The sequence below is a fragment of the Cygnus olor genome, chromosome 1 (assembly GCF_009769625.2).
Source record: "Cygnus olor isolate bCygOlo1 chromosome 1, bCygOlo1.pri.v2, whole genome shotgun sequence".
In the NCBI taxonomy this organism is placed as follows: Eukaryota; Metazoa; Chordata; class Aves; order Anseriformes; family Anatidae; genus Cygnus; species Cygnus olor.
This window is the reverse complement of record NC_049169.1, coordinates 136,086,662-136,112,114: the sequence shown is the minus strand read 5'-3', so window position 1 is coordinate 136,112,114 and position 25,453 is coordinate 136,086,662. Positions and strand designations below refer to the sequence as shown.

Here is a 25,453-nt window from a genome sequence, read left to right as displayed (position 1 = left end):
TATGGTCTCGTAAAAAGCCCCGTATTTTCGCTTAATATGCAACGTTGGTTACTTGATATCTTGGACAAGCCATTGCACGTGTATTTGGCAGAGGGAGCTAAGTTTAAAAAGGTCTTGCAGCGTGCCAAGAACAGAACTGGGATAAGTATTTGACTGACTCCAATGTCAGGTCCGCTCCTTCAACTCACAGTTCCTTGTGCCTTCATTGTATTGTTTTTATTTAGCTACAGAGATTAGTAGGTGGCTTCAGAAGAGCTAGAAGTGAGCTCATCATCTTCAAATTTAATAATCTTCAGTATCCCACAGAAGGTATCCCAAAGAACTAGTATCAGCAGACAGGTGAGATAAGGTGTTTTGGAAGACTTCACTTACAAGAGCGACTATTTTGAAAAAGCTTCTGAATGTCTGTGAGGTTCTTGGACTTGTCTGGAACTAGTGCATAGCCTTGCTAACATTTCTGTTCCCTTCAGGCAAATTCATCACTGATACAAAGATTAGCACGTGTGCCTGCTTTTGTTATCCTGGAAAAAAATAAGCAGTAGGCCTGTGGGATTGCTAGTGTCATGATCTGATCCTTGTTTTAAGTGGCTGATAAAGTCCTTTCTTTAACCTAAATGTCTTTAATTCTTCTGAGATTGAGCAATTGGCCCTGACCAGGAGAACAATACATAAATTGATACATAAATTAAAAATGGTTAAGCCACGTGATACTGGCTAGTCCTGTATAAACCGTTCTGCTTGTTTGAATTTATGGGGGAAAAAGGCACAAACCTGATTAGCTTGAACATCAAGCTTCATGAAGATCCAATATCACTGGGTTTTATCAGTCCAATTTACGTTGTATCATCTGTTTTTTGTAGGTAACATAAAAGCATGAAGTCAGAGCAAACTCTGTATCGCGTGTTCTAGGTAACTCCGCAGAAATGCACTTGGGGCCAGACTCTGCTCCCCATCAGATGGGATCATCCAACAATACCAAGTGCATACAGATCTGCCATTAATGGTAGCGACATCCTGCGTGTATTTGCTGCCCTAGTCAAAGCAGTGCTGACAGAAATGTCTGCAGCCTACATCCCAGCAAAAGGGTGCACGCACCAGTGTCCTGATTGGTGCCGGGTGCCAGAGGGATGGTGGCAATCCAGCCCAGCAGGCAAATGAACTGGCATACATTTGCTACAGAAAGACTATGACAAAACTGTGTCTTAATATATGTGATTAACTGTGATTTTAATATATGTTAATGGATGTATACACAATTTCTTTTTCCAAAGCTTTTTGTTCTCATGGTCAGACTGTGGCGTAGCACAGTTCGAGGTCACTCTCCATGCAGGATATGCATGGATATTTTGCATTTAAAATATATATTTAGATCAATGGAAAAAAACAAAAACAAACAAACAAACAAAAACCATGACAGATAATATGTACCTTGTGAATAAAAGCATCTACCTTGGAGCTGAGCATGCTTCAGACCAGCAGGCTGAGATCACATGTTAAGTTTATAATCTAATTTTTTTAGTAGTTGTTGTTTTGCCTCTGCAGAGAGTTCCCAAGTCCCACAGAGCAGATTCCTGGCCTCCCCGTCCCTACCTCGGCAGCACTGGTTAGTGATTTGGGCTCTGACAGGACTTCAACAGCAGGTACCGCCCAGCCAAAATCTGAGCAGGGAAGCAGCACTCTGGAGACAGAGTGTATCTGAGAGGCTGTTCAAGCACCCTCCAGAGCAGGCCTGCCTCCTCTCCCAGGTAATTTTAGCGCCTATGGCACCACACCCCACTTGGAAGGTGAGGATGTCAAACAGGTTGGCTTTCCCTCAGGGGAGCGGGTGGAGTAAGCGCGCGCTGGCTCCCTTCTCACTGGCTCCCCTGCTCTCCGCCTTCGCCGCCTGGGCGATAAATACGTTTCTTAGAGGGCAGGTGGCACCTACGGTGCTGCTCGTGGCTTTGCCATAGCGGGGCCGTCTGCTTTTGTTACCTGTCCTGCACCAGACTCGGTTTTTGGGGACGTCTCTCTGTTCCACAGTGCTTGAGTGGGATGGTGAGTGACCTTGTTGGACAGAGCCCCTGATTAAAAGCGTCCCCTCAAAGCTTTGCACTGCCAACGTCTATCGTCATTGCCTGGAAAAAGTCAGTGCAATCAGAGCACTGCACAGAAGACCATGGGGAAATTCAGAAGAATCCTTCTCTTGTGCCTTGGCTTTCTTCTAGTCCACGTAAGAGGTAAGTGACCTTTGCCTTGACTTATTTCTAGGGTGTGGTTATTAAAAATGAAAAACAAAACAACAGAAAGCTAAACCCCAGCCCCTCAACAACTACACTTGTTTATTTAGAAATAATCACTAGGATTGTTGCTTCTGTTTCATGAGAAGCGTTCAAGAATATTTAGGTAAGTACTTCTGCAGTTTCTACGGCGATCATTTTTGATGATCTATGATCATGCTGATTGGAGTTTATTATCATTCCTTATTTTCTATAGTGTTGTTCTCCTAAAATTACCAATAAGCTTGAACTTGAGTATATACTTTTTCTAATGGAAGCTGTAAAACGCTTCCAAAAAGGTCCATAGCCAAACGCTTACTTCATGTTTTTAGAACTTTCCTTGGTTGTTGATATTTTGCAATATATTAGGTATATTGTAAAAACAAATGCTGCTGCAGTTTAAGATGTTCAGGCTTTAATACTGGTATTGTTTTATTAAGCTTAGCCAACATATTCTTGAATATATAAAATCCAGACACAGGCATGCATATTTCTTTATATGCAGGAATAATGCAGAACTGAATACATTTTGTACATATATTTTTGAAGAATGAATAGCAGTTGGGGAAAATGTAATCCATTTGTATTAAGTGTTTGTTTTGAATTCTAAAGTAATTTTCTTTTAGCAAAACATTCTGTAAAAATTCATTTTGATATCAAAACAAATAAGATTGTCCTTGTGTGCATCTGCCATGTAGCGTACTAGTAACATTTCCTTTGTCATATACAAGTACTAATGCAAATACTTTTAGAACAGTGTTTGACTGCAGGAAGAAGCCAATCATTAACCACTAGTTATAAAGTAGGTGCTGCTGCTCTTTCTCTTACCAGCCTGGTTTTAAACGGAGTCCCTGGGAGATCTTGCAATGATGAGCAGTGGGAAGAACCTTGCCTTTAATTAGAAATGGTTTCTGTAAATGTCCCTGAAAACACGGTGAATACTTTGATCATAAAATTCAGTGGTTGCTTCCATACACTTATTTTTTTTTTTTTTAATGAGGAATTACTTGGAGGTCTTCTGCAAGTAATGTGTCACAGAAACATCAGAGCAGCAGGACAGTGATGGCCTGGCCCACAGTGTGTGTGAACAGTGATGATTCACACTGTCTCTCATTACTGGCATGCAGTCTTTCTTGTTATGGAGAGGTCTCATGCTGAATATTTCTGCTTAAATAATCTGAGCATGTGCAAGTCAATTTCCATATACTGCATCACATTAATTACAGGGACAGTCAGGCTAACCGTTCTTACTTTACACATGTGCTAATTTAGAGACAGTTCAGGCCCTGCTTTGGGGAAGAAGTCATTGCTACAAGCTGCTGAGGGCTTTGGGCACAGTATCAAGCCTGTGGAAACTATTTCATCCACTTTTGAAAAGCAAAATGAATTATTTTAAGTCTATTGCTACAGCCACTGAATTTTATCATCAAAGTTTTTACCGTGTTCCATGGACATTTACAGGAACCACCTCTCAGTCCTAGTCAGGACATCATATGAGGAAAAGCTTGGGCATGCGAGTGAAAAGCTGGTCTAAGTCCTTATGGTAGGAAAGTCTATGGCATGATTCACCCAAATGGGTGCATATACGTGCAGCCTTCACTCTGATCTAAGCTGTAAACCATTTGTGGGAGCTGCTAGAAACTGCTGTGCCACTATGGCCAGGCCAGATCGTATCACTCCCCTTACGATCCAGAGTTTCCTTTTTGTCGGACTGTATTCAGGTAGTTGGCTGGACTGGCTTGATGCAGAAACATGGCATAACCAGGGACCACAGTGCTCAAGAAAAGTGAGACCTGATATAGTTCAGAAACTTGCATGCTTACTGTGATCTTCTATGCTTTTACTCAAGCGCTTTTGTCTTTTGTTATTTTCAAGCTTAGGCAAGTTACATGAGTTCTCCCACAAAAGTTGAGCTGCAACAGCTAATTGCCTGAGTTGCTTTTAGCCCAACCCAAATGAAAGAAACTTCACTGAAGCTCACACGGATGTCACAGGTCAATTACTATGGTTCAGCCGACCTGTGGTAATTCAGCTTCAGCTGTGTTTACACATCCCACTTAGGGCAAGGAAAGACACAGCTTAAGACCTAGTCCCCCAGTGTCCCCCAGTAAGTGAGACTGTGGACCTCTTTGAGATATACTGAATGTCCCATTTGGGCAATACACTTCAGTTTTCACCATGTGTGTACATGTCAGGGAGAGGCAGCCTGATCTGAGGTCTACCTCCTGTATGAAGCTGAGACTCTTGCTCAGACCTGACTGCTCAGAAATGCTCCTCGGGTTCCCAGTATAGGTACAATCCATATATCCATGTTCTTCAAGACCAACTGATAGGTCACGTCGTTAGTTAGTAATAAAGACAGCGCAAAGGTTGATGATGTTTAAGACAAGTTAAGTTTGCTCCATCGGATATTGTGCGCTATGTAGGTAAAGGGAACAGCGTTTATTGTTAGCCAATAAACAATGTACCACTGTCCAGCTAAGGTTTACTAAGATTTTTGACTCAAAACTAATTGTGATAATTATACAAGCACTATGCAGGGAGAAAATTACAGACCTGTTTGGATTTCAGGCACTATATGACTTAGTTTTATGAATAATGTAGTTTTCACTGGAGTTAAAAGAAAGAAGGGGAGAGATGCAAAGCCCAGTCCTATTTATCTTCTTCTATTCCATCAAGCTCCTGTCCTGACCATCACTGTGTGAGGTCCCTGTGTACGTGCAGAGGTGCTCATGGTATCACAGGGATATACCAGACAATGAATTCCCTAGTTGCTGAGTACCAAAACTATTTCACTCCCAATAGCAGAGCTGCTATCCTCTGTAGGCATGTCAGCACTGCCATCCCAGGGTGTGACTACAGTTTGATAGATAGCATACCTGAAGTGTTTGAAACACTAATATCAGCAGAGCTGTCGCAATGCAAAAGCTCAGGAAAAGCTAACAACCACGGTGTTTAATCAGCTTCTCTGGTTCACTTTTCAAACACTGCTGCCACTTTGCAAGCCTGATAGAAGTGCCCAAACTGCCTGTTTTCAGCCTGTATTTTTCCCTCATTTGCAACAGCAACTGCCGATCCTTTTCAATCCCACTGAGGGCAATAAATTAATAAATGTCATAATTCTTTCAGGATCAAAAATCAGTAAAAGTATGCCTCCAGCTTGTTTTGATCTTCACTTTTAACTTTAGAATCTTCCTTCTTTTCCATGTAGGGGCTAAAATCCATGTTTGTTAATGGAAAATACTATCTAAAATCTGCTCTGTAGTACAGTATCTCATGAAGCCAGATAGGTCATCCCAACTGAAATGCAGATAGGCCATCCCAATTGAAAGAAATAACTTGAATGAGCTGTGAAAATATAATGATCAACTTCCGCTGTGTATGCTTTGTTTGACATCAATGGATTTTGGAATTCCTGAGGAATCTATAAAAAAATCTGGAGCAACAATGCTCCAGATTAAATGAAAACAACAGCCAGAGTATGCACTAAGATTAGCAGACAAAATAAAGCAAAGTCCCTTCTTGTGTCCAAGGTCTTTCAGCAGTGGAGGAACCAGGCATACACTCCTCACACAGCCCTGAGTTAGCAGCCACAACCCACCCCCTCCTCCTCGGATCACAATCTATGTTGCAGCAAAACTGCAACTGCTCCTTGCAGGTTGACATCTGCAAGAAGCAGAAATTGAGATACGAGTCAGATATTTACATTCACAAAGATTGTACAGACCAGCTTGTTCCCTGAGCGTGGTGTTATCAAAGAGAAGGCTGGCCGTTCTCTTCTAAATCCAGCCCAGGTTTGCGGAGTGTTCTGCATGCCGGGAGTCTTGGCCTCTGTTCCCTCTGAGGGCTCTGCTGCCAGATCCTCTCCCAGTTTCCCTGCTTTGAAGTTCAGATGCCAACTAATGCCCCATCTCTGTTTGCCCAGGGTCATTCACAGAGGCTTCTCTGTGCATTCCAGTGGCTCCTTCATCTCTGTGAAGGGATTTTAATTGTTTCTCTCGTTTAGTCCAAATGAGAGGAGGGGTGGCTCTTGAGACTCAGCAGACACTTTGTGGCTGGACAGACCTGCTTGCTGACCTCCAGCAACTCTTTTCAGCCCTGTTGTTTTAAAGAAAACACATTGTTAATGGCATGAAATAGAGAGGTTGTAGGCCTAACTTCTTTGCTGTCTTGCATCTTGAAAGCACAAGCAGAGAATGTGTATGAGACACCCTGGCCACCCACTTTGACTTGGCGGTGTTACTAACCCCCTGGGACCCATATGCAGATGGCGTACTGTGACTTCAGGAACACAGGGTTAGCTACACAATAGAATTTCTAAAAAAAAAAATAATAAAAAATTTGTTTGTTGTCAGTTATGGAATAACACTACCAAGATTTGTGCCGCCCTTCCAGCCTGATGACGAGCTAAAGGTAGTACATGAACTCTAGTACTGCCCTGGTGATGGAGGTGGGATGAGAAGGCACTCTGCGAGCAACAGAAGAAACAAGGCCTGGCGTCTCCCTGACTTCCTGCATTATCTTCAGCACCCCCTGTTGTCTCTAAACTACCTCCGAGGGAACGTGAGGATTAGCCAGTGGGTGCTCAGCCAGTGCCTTGTCACCCTGAGAGCCAAACACAGCAGTTGCTTGTGCCACACCACAGCATCTCGTTAGGAACCCTCATACAGGCCTCTCTCTGGGACCACCTCCCTGAGCAGCTCTCACGAAATGTGACTGTGGTTAACACTCGAAACAAACGGCTGAAACGGGATGGCAGCTTCATGAACCACGCATGTACAGCAAGATGCTTTGGCTGAACAGCCCACGCCGTGACATAGGCTCCACTTCCCCGTGACACAAGGCTGAAAATCTCAGTTTCCATGTTCTGCTTCCATAAGATGCAGAGGCATATAGTGCTGCTTCATTAGAGATACCAAATCCTTTGCTCTGCCAGTAATTTTACAGGACAAACCAGCTTCTTCTGCACTCACTCTGAAGCAAAATACAGAAAATTATATATATATTAGATTTTATGTATGTGGGGTGCATCACATCATAAAGAACAGTAGCTACCTTTGAACAGCTGCTATTTGTCCGTGGCAAAGTAAACACTATAAAAATAGAAGTTATTCTTTAGTGTTTGATGAGACCATGCTGCCTAGACCTAAAGGAGTACTGCCAGACTTGCTTTATTAATATATCTTATTTGCTGGTAATTATTTAAATGTGTTTTTGTATGAATAAGTGAGAGAGACTTTTAATTTCCCTTGAATTCAAAATATAAACAGAAGTGGCCTAGCAAAACACATGAAACCAATAATCAGGTCCATATGTTGTGGTCTATAGACTGGAACTTGGATCTAAATTACAGATTTTAAAGCACGCTCATTTTCCGCCACGCCATCAAGGGGCTGAAATGGCAATCATTGTTTATGGAATGAAAGGGCCATGGTGGAAAAGAAAAGCTACAGTAACCTCATCAGGAAATATGGATCATGAGAGTACTACATCAAAGAAACAGTACTCACTCACTGAGATTTTGTCCGAAGTGTCCACTCTGGGGCATAAACCTTTACATTCTTCTACAACTTTTCTTATATGAGTAATTTCCTTTAAACAAACCTAATTACTTCCTGAGTAAAGTTGGACCAGTAAACGGGGATGTTCTGAACCACAGACTTGGGAGAATACATACTATTTTCTCATTACAGGGAAAATAAGTATCATGATTGTATAATAATCAGAAATGATCCATACAAGGAATAACTTACCATTTCTGCTAAACAGAACATAAGTCCCATGAGTGACTTAGGTAACATATTGTTCCTCTTCAGATATTTTTTTCTCACTTGTGAGTCATTCATTTCTTCCTCAGTCTCTGCCAGCTTCATAATCTTTTAAGCTCATTGTATTTGCAGAACTATTCTTATTTAATTATGTTGAAGAAACCTTTTTTTTCCTTGTTTTCACATAATGTTAAATCAACTTATTTTCTCTTTCTAGCTAGCTCATGTGACTTTTTTTTTTTTTTTGCTTTCTAGTTTATTTGTAACACAGTTAATCTTATCCCACTCATGACTGCTGTCGATGCACTGAAAGCCCATTAAGTTAATCATCTCAATGAGAAAAAGAATTTATCTAACATATACATGCACATTAAAGATGTATGTCCGTACAGATGTATATGCACATATTAACACATTTTCTCATGTATCTAAGATTCATTTTTATTACTAGGCTATATGTATTAAATGCCTGATAAGTTCATTTCATTTGACCTATAACCTGACTGTCATTTAACAATATTTAAGCTGTCTTGGTTAAATGTGTGTCATTTTAATGGCCATGAGCTTTGTTCATATGGATGCAATGCAGGACTGAGCCTACTTACTGAGTTTCAGAATTGCAGATTGATGCCATGGTAGGCTTTTGACAGAAAAATTTTGACTACAGTCATAGTGACCGACAGGTAACATCGACCTGCAAGAACCTGGCCTTGCTCTGTGTATAGTCTCCTCAATCTGTGGGAACTCTGACTCTTGAAATCAATCAGTTACACAGCTAAAGGGCAATGGATCTCTTTAATATTTAGGTTATAAATTCAATCATCGGCAAAAGACGCTGCTGTCTGGAATTTAGTTACTTGGATCACATTTTCAGAAAACTCATATGGGCAAAAGTTAATGAATATTAAGTGTGTGTCTGCCTGAGGACATGATTTTGCAAGGGAGTGACTGCCTTGGTGGGCTAAGGTGACCTGAGCTCCATGTTGCTTTAGCAAGATGTGCCTTATATTCAAAGGAACTTAGTAAGAGCTGCCTTGCTATCTCTGTGGCAAAGAGCAATCATAACACCCTCTAGAGCACAGCAAGTGGACTGACAGTGATTTTATATCACCAGCTTTCCACACATTGTACTAAGAAGATTAACAGAAAGTATGGGCACTGGTGAAAGCAAGTGTCCTGCCTGAAAGAATTATGCCTGTAAAAATAAATGTAGTAACTCCGCAGTTTGAGTGATAGTGTTTTGATGCTTGGCTTTATGGAGTCCACTCTCGCCTGCGTGGCTGTCACAGGGAAGTCTAGTGGTAGCAATTTAAGCCAGGTCTACACTTGAAACTTCTGCTGGCACAGCTCCATGTGTTTGGTGGAGATGAGGGAATTACATTCCAAATAAGCCTGAAACTGCCAGCAAAACTCCTGCTGTTAGTATAGTTCATTGTGTTTGAGCAGCTCATATAAACATCATTAAAACATCTCCTTTCTCAATACAAATTGTATATCCATCTGGAAGTTTTGCTTTCTTAGCTTAGCATTTCCTCATTTGCAGATAAAGACTGTTCTGTGGTGTCAAGCAGGAGTGTATAAGCATTTTCTAAAATAATACGTCAAGAATAATTGTGGACCACCCAACAAAAAACAATATTACAATAATTTTATTTCTCAGTACAAACAGGGATACTCCCAGAAGAAAGGCTAGAAATGACGCCAAGAAATAGCATATTAGCCCAAAGCAGTAATAACAGAGATAATTCTGAGATAGCACATCCTGCATAACTAATTTTTTCATAACTTCATCCATGTTAAAAATAATATATATATATAAATTTATATGTATATATAAATCCAAAGGAATAAAAATGATTTCTCTCTACTGAAATTTCTTTCATTTTCATCAGTAAATTTCCAGCTGTTTCCATCATGGAAGCTGGTCCAAAAAGGCCATTTTTTATAGGTGAAAATCAAATTTCTTTCGGCCTGTTTGTTCTGTGAAGAAGCTTGTCTAATTAATTTCCTATGACATTTATCTTCAGAGTTCCCTGAAGTGACTGCAGTTCCTATTGAGCTAAATATTGTCTGAGTCTCTACTGTTTTTGTTTTTAGACCCACCATTTTGTGGATGAAATCTGGACTGTTCAGCTATTTAACCATCTGTTATCCTCCAAAATTAGATTCTTAAAATGTCTAGGTGCAGCCTCAGAAATGGTAATGAGCACTTAAAATGCTGCTCCACAAAATTTTTCTCCTTGCGGCCATTTCATGTTATTATCAGAGGAAGTCAGGATGGAAGTCCAAGCAATCTTTTCAGTTTATTGGAATATCATTACTATGCTACACAGATGTCCACGTACTGCCCATCTGTCAAGGCTTATATTTACATAGCCAGACAGACTTCAGTGTAGATTCCTTTCTTACTCCCAGTCATTCTGTGTTAGTGTTTGTTTCTTTTTATTATTTGATTTATCATCAGAAATAATTAAAAAATCAACCTGAATAATTTCTGCAGGAGATTCTCAGGCTTCTTTTCTTCTCGTCTTAAAAGTCTGTCAGTCTTCTATTTCTTCCTTGCCGTCTCAAAACAACACCTCTGGTCTTTTCCCACCTTTTTGGAGTGCACATACAACAAAACAGGGAAAACTAGTTATTCTCTAGGAGAAGGGCAGATGCCAGTAATTGTTTCAGTCTGCTGTTTTGCTTTGGTTCTCATGCAGTTGAAAGCATCTGCATCATCTTGTCTTAATCCCACCACCTCTTTTGATTTGAGACCTCCATTCTTTAGTTTTCTTTCTTTCTCCTAACTTCAAAGAAATATTATACCCAGAAGCTTCCCATAGTCTTCGTTCAGAAGATGATTTTGTCAAGTTCTCCTTACAGCATTAGGACCTCAGTAGCTGCTTTCTGTATCCTTAGTTCCTGCGTGTCAGGACCTGTAACAAAGGAGCTGGTGTGGCCAACAGCTCTTTGGGCTTCCAAAACTATTTCTGATGACTCACTCTGATGAGAAGTGGTTTGAGCCCTGTTGGCATTCCCCTGCAGCAGGGCTCAGATCAGACAGCCTCCTTCAGCTCTCAGGACGCTGATTATGAATGAAGATTTGTCCAGAGGGTAAAATCAAAGGACACTCAAACTGAACTCTTATTGCTGGCACTAAAAAAAATGCTTTGTAAAAAACAAAAAAAAACAAAACAAAACAACAACAACAACAACAAAAAAAAACAACAAAAGAACACACACACACCATAATTTGAACATGTGGGTCTTAAGAGCAGGATGCACTAGGGATGGCAGGACTGCGGTGATGTGGCTGGGCTGAGGTCAAGCACGGACGTCAGCCTGTGTGCAGGGCCTGCCCCTCGGCCTGCAGGTCCCATGGCAGGGGCAGGGCAGTGGCATGGCTGTGACAGCCCACGGGCAGGCCCAGGGCCCGCAAGGGGTGGTTGTGCCTCAGGACCCTGTCAGGGAATGTTGTCTGAGGAAGCCACGTGATATATTTATGCATTTAATTGATTCATATAAAAATAAGAACCTGTCAGAGCATTAGGGTGTTATCCATTTAAGGACCTGGCCAGCTAGGTTGGCTGAGAGGCCAGGGCAGGGGAAAGGGACACTCCACAACCAGCTCAAGCGGAAAGAGAAAATGGTACCTTAATAACATTAGCGGGATAGCCTTATGCTGTTATCTGCTTTTCCTTTTCAAACACGGGTTTGTCATGCTCTTTTATAGAGATGGTTTTGCTTCAGAGGCCACTTGCTATTTAGCATTCCAGCCTCGTTTTATCTCTTTCGTCAGACAGTAGCTATAATTAAGTTCACAAACTTACGTTAAAATCCTCACAGGAATCAAAATGGTTTCACCTTATACTCAGAGTGCTGCTTTCTATTTGAGGATCACATGGTGTTTTATCACTGATAATTAATCTTTCCAGGAGCTCTTTGACACAGACAAGAGCTGTTACTGAAGAGCAGTAATTAATGTGGGGAACGCCATGCAGCCTGCCAGCACCCGCAGAGCAGCGACCGACGCCGAGCGCTGCTGCTCCGGGGCGGCTGTGACAGCCTCCATCTGCTCCTCAGTTTCCCTGCTTGAACAACGACACTTTTCTTGCTGTGAGGCATTCAAGACCTACCAAGAAAAACACTTTAGTCGAGGGCTAGGTACTGAGCCTTTCAGGCAGGCTAATAAACAGACGCAGATCAAGAGACTTGCTTGACAGACACGGTAAAGCACACCTGCTTAGGAAAGTCATGGCGCATGGTGGCTTTCCATGGACTTGTGCACGCTGAGCTTTGATTTGGCATGCAAACACAGGAATGAGGGAGTTTCAGTCCACATGAGGACTAACAGATACTTTCTCTGCAAAGAGGTCAGTCATGAAGGCTATGGATTAAAAGGATGGTGGCAGACTGTAGAGAGTGGAATGAAAATCTCAGGTGAATACCTGTGTTTGCTCAGTTCAAAGTTGTATGCTGTGCTTTATATATGTTAAATATTTTCCAGTTTTATTTATCTGCTAACTTTGAAGGGCAGAATACTCCTCATTTTCCTGCTGTGAAATTTCATGACATCATTGTCACCTAAGACAGAACATGAAGGGTTCTTTTCTCCCTTTTCCTATTTTTCTAAGGTACAGTGGAAACTAAATTAGGTAAACACATCTTTATATGTTAGTGCTGGCACATGTGACAGGAAAAAAAAAAAAAAGTTGGTTCAGGTGACACGCAATCTCAAGGCAGGCATGCCAGGAAAGCTGATCTCTAAAACTGAGCTTCAGAGCTTCACAGCTCTGGCTGAGCGTGGTCATTCAGGGCTGCCTGGGGCAGGGACAGCAGCTGTCAGCTTGCTCTACGCCAGCTCCTGTTTGGATGGATTTTCCTTTTGTCTCTGAGCAGTGTTCTGGCTTTGCCTGGAGCCCTCAGAGGTCATGGACACCTGCCTGCTGATGTTCTCTGCTTCCTTCTAGGTCAACGTGACTTTGATTTAGCTGATGCTCTCGATCACCCGGGTAGGTAAATCTGCTATCCTTATTTTCCTATGGCATTTAGATCCAATAATAAATCTTAAATCTGTTCTCTTTTTGTTGAGAACTGGAACACAAAGTAGCTAGTACTTAAGTTAAAAGTTTACAGGTGAGGATAGTGCTAGGTTTTTAACTTACATACAATTGGAAAATACTGGGTTTTTTTTCTTTTCTTTTTTTTTCTGTTTGCTTTTGTTTGTTTGTTTGTTTTAAACAAATCAATATTTTTGTCATAAAATTAAATTTTTTCTTTAAAACAAAATAATGATGACTTCAGAAACATTCCTTCCTTTTTAGTTTCTGCCATGATGCATAAAGATTTACTGAATGTAGCGTAGCTCTCTAGATTTTCAGATACTTTTTTTGTGGTAAGTTGAACAATTTTAAGATTTTTTTGTTTTTTGGCATGTCAATGGGTCCCACAGATGACATAATTACGAGGAAGCCTACAGTGATCAGAAGACCAACACGGCCTCTGCTGAGTGAGTAATACAGACAATGAACGGGTCATAACCGATTTACGATATGTAGAAACTGTCTCCCATGATATTTTTGATTATATTTGCTAATGTGCCATAGCTGGGATCATTTAGTAAGTATTTTTTTTTGACAATTACCAATTACATGTCTTTACTACTTCGAGTAAGACTTTAAAGCATGATTGGCCATAGATAGCATTTCATTTCCAGAAGATCCTCAATATTTTTCCAGCGTTGATTGACATCCCTGGGGAGTAAAAAAATTGGTAACTGTAGCTAAAAATGGGTAACTGTTCTTCTACTTTTTTGCATTATCTCTTCTTTTAGCGTAAGTATTCATAATGCTCAATAACAGTCTTGAATATTATCTAGTATTGATTGCTACAATGACCTGTGTCAGAAAGAAAGAAAACTGGGAAGAGCAGAGAGGACTGAAAGGTTTTAGCTGTAATTTTGAGGATGACAAATTATGACTTTCAATGAATACTGGTTGCTGTTGAAAAACCCCAACCCCAAACAACAATAAAACCACATGCATATTTATGACAGAACATTTTATGACAACATAGACATTTTACACCTAAATTACACTGAAGGAAATTTCTGACTATCAAGCAAAATGCTTGAATCAGCAAATGCTGGATAACATTAGCCCACACAACAACCTTCAGTCTTTCTTGGATAAATATTCAGTAAGTTGTAGGTACTTGAAAGTAGTTACATGTTCCACATGATGTTGGTTCACTCTTGGAACAAAGGGGGGCAGTGTTTTGTGAATGTGGTAGCTGCTGAATCCTGCAATGGTTGCATTCTTCCTTCCCACTTGCTTTTGCAAAGAAAATCTTTGTTTGACCTAGGCTAGTAGTATCTGTTGCAATGTACTGTGAAGCCACTCTCCTCTACTTCACTAGCTGTCCTGGCTTCCTTTAAAGTCACTGGTGAGAAATCATCAAGTCTAGGAACAGTTCACGTAATTCTAAATGTGGATTAGTTCTCAGCCTAACACAGACATTTTAAGTAGGTTACTTGAAGACCTGGAAGACTCTTTCCTCAGAGTTACCTTAAAGGTAACATAGGGAAGCCAAGTCAGAAGTCAATATCTATGGTGATACTGCCCCAGTCAGGTGAGAGAAATTGAATTTTTAGGGACTCCTAAATCTGTTAGAGAGGCATCAGTGGGATGATTGCCCTACCTGAATCAGCTTTGCTAATTATTGGGAATGAAGAACTCCATATTTTCCAGACCATTTTGGAATCTCTCCCAGCACTAAAGAGAATTTCAGGGAGTTTAAAAGCAATTAAAACTAATAAGAAAAAAGTGCTGAAGTAAATTACTTGGTTTGGAACCATGTGCACAGAGATGATAGAAGAGTATGTCCTAACATCTGCCTGATGTTTCATCTTAACTTCAGGGTTTCCTTTGTGTCTCATTCAGCCAGTATCATTGAGAAGTGAGTGTGGCTGAGATGACAATTTTGGTAGAGCGTGGTACAGGCCATATCCTCTGCACATCACTTCACAGACAAGAACCTCTGTCTGAGTAGAAGCACTCCTGTGGGTAGTTCCCAGCTAGTGTAACAAAATTCAGTAGAAGGGAAAGGTGAAGTGTGTTTTTAAAATCTCTACATACGTTGATTTTAGCCATTCACACTCATCCTGCTATTAATTTGATTGTCATACACTCAAACCCGCATACTCGGGAGCACCAAGATGTGTGTACTCCAGTAGTCTGGTGAGCATCATGTGCAATGTGGGACAAGGTACACCAGCTACTGAGCCCTTATCCTGTCTCTGTGGTTCTTCTCAATAAGAAATGCCAAGCTAGTTTATGGGCAGATCTTTCATACCCTGCAGGAGTCACCAGCTATTATGGAAAGGTCCTTTGCTTCATAATCATGCTTACTTCAGACTCCCTGAACCTTAGGCTGGGTTGCTGTCCACTGTCTGCTTTTGCTTGTTTGAGGTATACAGACTATGTCTCTATTCTGCTTTTTGGGTGGGCTAACAGGAAAAGTAATGGTATGGCTGATAAGCTGCAACCTTTGGCTTTAGAGTGCCCTTCTGCTTTTCTCCTGCTGACAAGTTATCTCTGCTGTTGCCTTATGGGAGCTCAGGCTTGCTGGTTTTCACAGAAACAACACATTCCTCAATTTTACTGCAGGGAATGGTGACCTTTATAGTCTGCTCTTTTAACCCTTTGTTCTGCTGTTTCTTCTTGTGCTTACAGACACACGTTTCCATTCGTCCTTCATTCATGCCAGCCTCAGCATTTCTCTAACAAATCTCCGCATGAAGGCTCCTAAGTGGAACACTGCATTTTACCTGAATTCTTAATCTTGATAATAAATGGAATCCAATTTGCAATTTATTGCTTCTTACAGTATTAACCTTTTACACATAAAGGTATTTTTGAAATGCAACTCTGCTGGCCAGACCCAGACAGAATTAACACCTGGCTGAAAAGAACAAACCTATTTGTGTAGCAAGAATTTGATTATTTTCCTTCCAAATTTCCTGGTGACATCAAAGCATTTCAGAGAAGTTACACAAATGTTATATATATATATTTATATATAATGAGACTAGACACTGTGCAAAAGCAGCTTCCTTCTCCCTCTGGATGGAAAGAACACATGAAGGCAGACCTGTGCATCATGATGCATTATAAAGAAAAAAGTATATATTTATAATATATATATATGTGTGGCAATAAGCATCATTATGAAAATCTAGGTAGATTTTGCTTTTTCTTCTGATTTTTTTCTATCACTCCACATTAACTAGGAGCAAGAGAGGGACAGTAATGTATTTCTGCCTATAAGTCAGTGACCTTTGAGAGCTCACTGTCATTCCAAACATACCCTAAAATACCACCCACATACTCATATCCACACCTGAACATTGGAAATGGAATTCCTCTTGTTTGTATATCTTATGCAGCTCATTGACAAATTGTTTATTTACTGGAAAATTCCATTCCAGGTACTGTGAGACACATGCACAGTGCTGGGGAATGGTAACAGCCTGCTGATTTACTGCATAACGTGCCTATGCAGACATTTAAGAACATTTTAAAACTTTTATAGTTCAGCCAAAGAAAAACAGATTGTTGCTCAACCTTAGATAGGTGCATATGATCACTTGAAGCACATTTTTTTTCTTTCACCATGACCCTTACATAAATTAGTTAATTCAATTCTCTCTCCCTAAGTAGGTTTATTACTTCCCAGGATTTGTTCTTGAAATAGGTATTCAGATTTTGCAATGCAACAAATTACACCCAAGCCAAGCATGCACATACAAGTTTCAACTACAGACATAGATGTTAATGTTTTTTTTTAATATAAAATAAAATAATCAGATACATTTTAACATTTTAATATAACTGATTTTATTTAAGTATCTTGCACATATACTAAAGACGTACTGATCTTGATTCCATTATAAGATTTTTTATGAAGGAATAAATCCTTTATATTTTGAGTGGAAAGTATGATATAATTTGTCTATTATTTTTTGGGCAAATATTTAGTTCTGTAAATTTTTTCAAGAAAAGTGGAATATCTTATTTGAATTTGTGGGTATGACCTGAAAAACAGTTCCGTGTCAAAAATTGTTTTACATTTTCTGTTAAAAGCCAACATTTCACTTCCCTCAAGAACAGTGTATTACTGACTTCTCTACATCTTCTTCCCTTTCATTTTCAGACAATGATCTGCATTTAGGAGATGCTTTTGGTGGAGGTGAGTACTTTCTTTTCTCAGATATGTTTTTTTTTTTTTCTCTTTTTCTGAAGTCTGCCTAATTTGTACAAAAAGAGTGGGGACAGTAGGATGGGCTGTGTCCAATTACCAGCTATAGCAGCTTGCAGGCTGTTCAATCTGTATGGACAAAAGTCAGCTGTGCTTCACATCACCATGCCAGCCCAGCACGGCTGTGGCTAAGGAGTGGCCATACTGCCCAGTCAGCCACAAGGGACCAGGGTGGCAGCCTCTGGCGGAAGGTTGAAGACAGCAGATAATGCCAGTAGTTCCTTCAACTTCCAGAAGGGAATCTGCTGAAGTTTAGAAATCCGAGGTAACAGTGGGGAGAGAGCTGTGAGTTTGTTTTAGCTCTGCTGACCACAAATCAGAAGTGCAGGAAGGAGTGGTTTAGAGATAAGCACTGATGGATGTATTACAGTTTAGGCTTGAGGCAGTCAAGCTGTTGTAACCTGCTGTAACTTCCAGGTATTTCTATAAAATCCAAACCTGATACAGGAAGTATTGACAATACTGTATTGAGCTGTGTAAATATATCACATCCAAGACATTGGAAATTTCTGCACCACATTTTACTTGGTGTGTTTGGAGGTGTATTAGGGACGTGAAGTACTCTAGAAAGGTTCTTGCACACTGAATAACCTACAGTGCAAGTAGCTTTAAATCAAGGCATAAAATTCCACTTGAATCAAGGCTACACAAAAGAAAATAATATTTCCTAGCCCATATCACAGAGCCTCTGAATTACGACTCCTATTGCAGCTGTCTGTTTTAGCCATATTTCAGTCTTAGAGGATCGTACCTTTTACATTGTTCTTTCCCACTTCCAGATTCTCCTCTGACATTTTGTACCTGTGCTGAATGACACGTTAGTCTGCATTTCATAGAGCAGAATCTAATTTTGTTGATAAGTCCCCTTTTTATGCTGTTACTTCTTCCTGCTCATAGTAATTGTTCCATTCCTGCAAGTTTTTACTGACTATTTTTATGAGAGGATTGTTTTAGTATGTTGATTAAATTATTAATGAATGACTTAAGCATCTTCAGTAATAGCCACCTTCCCATTCCCTTGATTTATATTTCCTTAGTCCATTTTCAGTTCATGTTTTTAATTGATATTCATACATGGTATAATGAGATTAATACGTACCTCTATCAATAGCTGTGGAGACATTATTTTTTTAGCAGCTATGACATAGAATATGTCTAATATCTAATAGCTACTAATATCTTGTGCTTAAGGAAGACTGAATAACTGCAGCATCATAATAGAACGAATAATGAGATTGGTAGTTTTCCTCTTTGGTGTTGAGTCTTAGGTCGGTATACGTGGTTCTGGAATAGGATAAGTCTCTTCTTCTATTAAATAGAATTAATTAGGCAAAGTCTGATTCATAAAAGCTTTAAGAATGTGCCTAGAATCTATTGGCTGCAGTAGGCTAAATTCATGCTGAAAGCTGAGCATATCTCTAAATAATTTTCTGAATCAGAACATAAAAGTTACTCACAAACAGAAGCATTATGTTTAGCATCTAGACAAGAAGAAAATATGATAAAAGTGCATCTGCTATGCATTGTAGGTGAAAGAAAGATTTAAGGAGAGGGAGGGAAAATGTTATTTATTTCCGTGACTTAGCTTTGGTTTACCAGATGTAAATTTGCTGCCTATGTGAGCAGTTAAATATGCTACTGACCTGGTTGGAAAAGGGACAGCAAGAGCGGGCCCACGCTGTGTATGCAAAGGAACAGCCCTGGGCATCCTACTTGAGTCAGACCTCGCTGCTCCAGCTCTTTGTGTGCAATTCAGAAACTGCTACTGCTAATCAAATCCCTCTCTGTCCAGCGCACCTCTTCCCATTACTTTGGCAGGAATTAAGACTAAATGCCAGCACAAAGTCCTAAGGAACAAAGCTGAAATCTGAGTACATTTTGCACTGTTTAAGAGTAGAAAATTCATCATGTATTTGTTGAATTCATCATATTTTAGATGAACTAATGTAATGTAATGTTCTTAGTAATACCTGCTGAGGGCACAGAGATAACCTGTTGCCTCCTGCCCAGCCCAGAACAAAAGCTGCTCTCTTGGCTATGCGTAACTGCACCGCTGACACCTACAGTAGCATACTGTTCTTTCCAGCTGTCAGCACTGATTAACGTTAGGACATGCCAGAAATACATGAAATATTTTCATTGGACATTTTTTGAGTTCTTCTCTCGTTTCAGTTTTGGAAAATTTCCTTTCTGTTTTCTAATTAGATTTAGTAGCTAGTTATTGTTGATAGAGGGCTTGCGACTTTTTAACTAGTGACAAGGTCCTTTTCTAAATTCACCAGAGGACAAATGAGCAATAGGTACAAAATCCCAGGTTATTACACTCTTCATTTACAGCTCTCAGTTCTGCTTGTCCAACCATCTAACTATTTACTATCAATAGGTGACATCCCAAGACAACCTTTATACCCACCTCTTCCACCACGACCAGGAAGCCACAGTAATTCTGGTAAGAATATTTTCTCCTAAGAAAATCTACCACTGAGCCGTTTGGAGCAGATATGTTGAATAGTTTACTTTCTTATTCTTTCTTTATACATAATTTTTATCATCCCTTACATCTATTTTCCTTTTTTATCACTGCTCCTGACCCAGTGTTTGGAAAGACTTTCTGAGTTTTTGTGATGGCACCATAAAGCTTTTCTGCCTGCCCCAAATGTAGGATGTTGAATCCTAAGTGGCAGGAGACTAATGCTTCTCTTGTTTGTCCTTTCATTATGAATACGTACACACTGAACCATGCTAAGGTTCAACTGACATCTATCGACATGGAGTGCATAACCCTATGTACAAATCCATGTTGAGATATGGATGTGAGATGGCTCTGGGGCATACCACAGGTGGGACTGGGGAGATGGATTTAAGCCTATATTGCTTTGAATATAGTCCCAGACACTCTCTAAATACAGTGGAACAATACATCAATCCTAGCTACTACCATGTACCCCATATTTACTTCTGGTATGATTGTGGTGGTGAGCTGTGGACGTGCCCTTCCCAAGGCTTGCCTAGAAGGGACCCACTGACTTCCCGCTGCAGGAGCTGCTGGGATTTGAGTCCAAACTTCGGGTTCCTAAATACAGCACTTATTTACAAACATGCATGTCTTCATGCTCAGAATGGGTAGCCAAAAACAGTTTTCATTATCCAGCTTCTGGGTGAATATGAACAGGTGACTATTTGTGCAAGGCACCTGGCCCACTGCCATGTAGCAGGTGGGATTTCAAAGGTCCCTCACCTTTCCCTAGAACAGTAGAAAAGAGCTGAAGGGGTTACCACTGTTCAGATATTTTTCCAACGGAAATCCTAATTTTTATCTTGCAGGAGGTTTTAATGACTTAGATCTCGTTGATGGGAAGCCCTTACCACCGCACATAGCAGGTAGTATTTATTTGCCAATTCTCCTTGCAGTTTTTTCCTAATATTTACAACTAAGAGCTGGATGGTTTTGCTTTAGCAGGAATCTGTTTGTCACCAACAGTGTAGCACAAGACTCTGCTATTTTTATTTAGATTAGCCACCTTTCTCCACAAACCACAGCTTTGAGCATGAAGCTCTAGATCTTTTGAAACAAATCCCTAAATGCCTTACAGGGCTAAGCCAGCACCTTGCAAGATTAATCCCTTCAAATTCGGCTTGGATAGTCCCAAAGCAAGGGGCTTCTGCTGAGAACTGAAAGTAAATGCATCACGTCTATATCTTGACATAAATCATTTGATTGTCTGGCAGTAGAGAATAATGAGAGTACAGTACTGGCCTTCTATTTCCTTTAAATCAGCCTGATGTAGACAGCTAAGGATTACCCTTTCTTTTTTTTATATTCTTCAGATAATATTCTTCTTCAGAAATGAAGTGGCTGGAGGAGGGGAGGTTAATCCTCCTACCAACACCAGTGCGAGTCAGGATTAGAATCAGAGCTCCTCTCTCACAGAGTCCCACTCTAGCTTCCCAATTTCACGCTGTATGAAATCACACTTTGCTGAGTATATACTTTGTTCTCAAAACATGATGAAAGACATTTCTTGATGAAACTTCACCCTCTATTCCAGGAGAAGAAGAGCATCATTTCAATCACGGTGGAAACACAGGTATAGTAAATAATGTATTCTACAATTTGTTCTAGTTCACCATGAAAAGTAAGAAAATGTTAGCCTTATATAAGTAGTATATATACTAAATGATCTGTATGACACTGTTTTCACACTAGCTGTCATGTAACATAATTTCCAGTCTTCTGTTGAATTCTACTTAATAGATTTCCAATGTTTCACCAAACAATTCTCAAAGTTTTGCAAAAACACATCTTAGCAGGGAATATGCTTAAGTGATACTATTTCAGTGCCTCTGATTTTTTTTTCTCTTGTTTTCTACAGATTCAGGATTAATAGCTGGTGTTACCTCTCCTATAATTTCTGCTTTTGTGATATTAGTTGTTGGATCAATAGCTGCCTACACAGCTTACAAGAACAACAAACTTTGTTTCAAACCACGTGGTAAGACAAAATTGTTTTCCCACTTTCTGGGTTCATTTAACACTGAAGTAGATGGGAATTTTACAAATAAATAAAAAAAAATAAATCAGAGCAGAGATAGGTCAATGATGAGGGCATTTGAAAGTCTACACAATCTCAGTGGTCTATAAGAGATATTGATAATTAATATGACTCATCAAGGACAAGTATAGGAAGCCATAGTATGCTGAAAGGACTAAAAGGAATTGTGAAACGTGAAGTCTTTGCAGCCACAGAGGTGACTGAGTGTTGTGGCCCTGAGCCCACAGACCAGCCTTATTCACCCAGATCAGCCTCACCTGGGACATCACCATACCCCCTCTGGCCAGGGCCCCCATTTCAGCTCAGACCTGGGTTTTCTGTCCTGTCCTGGTCTGCATCTGCACCGTGCCTGCCCCAGCCCTGGTCCTGGATTGCTGTTGGGTTTCTCAGCTTGGCCTTGGGCTTGGCTGGTTGCCTTGTCTCCCCCTGAGGATCAGTGGATTGCACATAGGACCTGTTTGTCATCACCACCCCACTCTGCTTGCTGCTGCTAGGTGCAGTGTGGTGGCACCCCGCTGGTCAGGCTATGGCCCAGGCTGCCCTGTGAACATCCTTTTTGGGAACAGCCCCACTTAGCTGCAATACAGGTCAATTTAAACTTCTAATTTTAGTTCTCAGTTTCATAATGGGACTAAAAACTAAGACATATTTATCACATATTAAAAAGTCTGCCAGATTTTTAGAACATGAATGAAATGCAGGACGTGTACAGACAAGTTCCATAGGCATTTCTGGCAGATCCAGTATCTCCCTGGTGCTTCAGAAAGCCTCATCCAGAAGAGGTTTGCTAGACTGAGGGCTGCTAGAGATGCCACAGGGAGCTGTGGAGGGGCCGGATGCTCCCCGGACAGTGTTACACAGAGGACGTTCACCTGGATCCACAGGGAACATCCTCAGCCACAGCAAGGCCTGTGGATGCCCTGAGGGTGGCTGGTCAGGGCCATTGAGGCCTGTTCATGCCCTGAGGGTCCTGTCATCTTTTTTCCTCTGTTTCTGTAGCTGGGGTGTAACTGAGGCATGATGTCAGGTGACGCAATCAGTGACCCACCTGCCCTCTGAAAAGGGGAGTGAGATGGAGGAAAGAGAAAGGCTGCCCATACTTCTCTAGGGGTACAAGGTTCCCCCCTGATGTCTCAAAAGGATGGGGGCAAAAAGAGCATGGAAAGCAGCTGATGTAGAACTGGCATAGCATATCCGTAGGAGAAATGATGACTGTTCAATCTTCATTTTTTTTTAGGTGGGGCTACAGTGTAAGCTGCAGAAATGAAAACTGTCCGCTGATGACAGACTCCTTCGGTTGGCGATGTTCAGCCCACAGATCTGACTTTTTTTTTCTGCTTTATAATTCTGACAAAAATATCTTCCTCTGATGAGCATTTTGTTGAGACACTGCAACACTGTTCTCTTTGACCTGATGTTACTCTTACACCTTGAGCTTTACATCATCAAAGATGTACTTAAAATGTCCAGGAATAGTATTGCACTATCTGATGTGTATTCATAAATGCTGGATAAGTATTTTGATTCAGAAGTTATTTTAAATAACACAGATATCAAGTATACGAGCTTAAAATTTAATTTAAAGGTTCTGGCTTTGAACATTTGAGTCATGAACATTTTTTTTTTCTAAATTGGCCAAAATACTTAATCTTTCTGATAGAACAGAAATAAGGAAATTGCCATTTCCATTCATACATTTTGGATTTCTTCAGCATATTTCTGTATTGTCTGTAATGTTTAAGGAAAACTTGAAGTAGTATAAAGGATTAAGAATTTTAATGCCTTTATTTTGTATCTTATGTTTGAATTCTTGCAAAGTAGAAAGAGCTATAGATGGAAAATTCATTCTTAATTTTGAAATACATCATGAAAAGAAAAGAAAAATACATTGATGAACCACTGTTTAAAATAACAAAAATGATAGGAAAACAAGTTGATTTTATTTATTTATTTATTATTGAAATGGTACTTAGCTCTTCTCAGGAACTAGAATCTGCCATAAATTATGTTTATCGTTTATCTGCCTGCTCTAGGAGCCTATGAAGGCAATCTACCTTTTTGTTTTTTACTTTTTTTTTTTTTTAAGAACCATATTATTAATAATTTCTGTAAACGAACACTATATTCAGACGTTTTGGAATCATTTAGAACCAGTCTGTGTCACTTTGTCCTATAAAATCTAAGTCACGCCAACTTTTAAATTTCATACATATCCTTTAGCAGAGATGTGGTTGATACTTACAATTTCAGTAGCAATGCTGTTTCATCTTTTCCCCTTCGTTCCTGATCAACCTTATTGTGTTAACAAATATTCTTATGTAGACAAAGACTATCAACAAAAACTAACACTTTTCCAGTTTCTCTGTCTTCGTGTAGCTAACTGAATCAAAATACTAGCAAATGAATGAAAAGTAGATGAAAAGCTGGCAAAACTAGTAGTTTACTGACATAATTCTACAGTACAGATATTTTAGCTAACTTAAAAGCATAGAGGAAATCCATGTGTTTTGTCTTCATCTTATACATGAAGGATGCTTTTTCTTACTAAAATTGCATGTAGATTGCATAAACATGATTTTGTGTTTGTTAAATTGTTGAGAGAAAGATGTCATCTGAAAAAGTACGCTTTTTGTAAAATAAAATACTATTTTATCTACATTATACTTGAAATTGTTATGTTGCTGAAGAGGTTACCAAAATCTTTATTTTGATCCTAAAAGTAAGAAATTATAATGTACATCAGTTTAAATACAGAAACACCTTGACAACACATGAAGGAATGAGTAATTCTGTGGCTATCATTTTCAACTTATGAATGGTAACATATTTTAATATGGTTTTCAAGTACACATGCTATTTCTTTAAAAATACAAATTTTCCACGTTAATATTTATTAAAAAAATGATATATGTTTTTCCAGGTAGACATAAAGTTTTGATTAATGAAATGTTAAAACATTTTGTACTTTCGATGTCAGCTGCTTGTTAACAATAAAAATATGTATTTTCCTTCTTTCTCTTGAAAATTTTCAATAAACACAGACAGTGTTTTACCCAAGATGATGTGCGGTTTGTGTGTTTTGCTTGTTACTTTATGGAATATATGCTGGCTGATACCTTTTATATCCAAGTTGATCTGTGACCTACTAAAGACTTTAGGGGGAAAAAAAGAAACAGCTTAAGAATCTTTTTTTTTTTTTTTTTTCCAGGATCAGTATCCATAGAAGGATTTATAGGCATTATTAAGAGCATACCAATTTTTGCTTTTGAAATATTATTACAAGTGATTTAAATTTGTTCATTGTATTTGTAAACCAATTTCTTACTCAGTAGGAGTTGTTTTTGTTATTATTAGTGAAAAAGCAGATTTTATTATGGACAATTTGAGCAACCACCATGAACTTGAATTAGACAAAACCCTGACCAAATGTTCACCTTCTGAAGCTCTTTGGTCTAATGACAGCAACATGCCACCAATATACTGGTGTGCAGGCACAATTTTCAGTGCTAATTTTCCTCTTAACTAGTGTAATTATTCCATCAGTTTGGTATTTATGAAGGAAAGCTCTAAC

At 39.6% G+C, this 25,453-nt stretch overlaps 1 protein-coding gene across 1 annotated transcript; it reads left to right on the top strand.

Moving 5' to 3' along the window:
* The first annotated feature begins 1,687 nt into the window (after positions 1-1,687).
* Positions 1,688-24,937, top strand: XG (Xg glycoprotein (Xg blood group)). The gene is made up of 9 exons (XM_040534453.1): positions 1,688-2,219; positions 12,982-13,023; positions 13,464-13,520; positions 17,225-17,260; positions 19,713-19,778; positions 20,654-20,710; positions 21,379-21,417; positions 21,703-21,822; positions 23,120-24,937. Exons 1-9 carry the CDS (start codon positions 2,159-2,161, stop codon positions 23,134-23,136), a joined length of 495 nt encoding a protein of 164 aa, XP_040390387.1. The 5' UTR covers positions 1,688-2,158; the 3' UTR covers positions 23,137-24,937.
* The last annotated feature ends 516 nt before the right edge of the window (positions 24,938-25,453 follow it).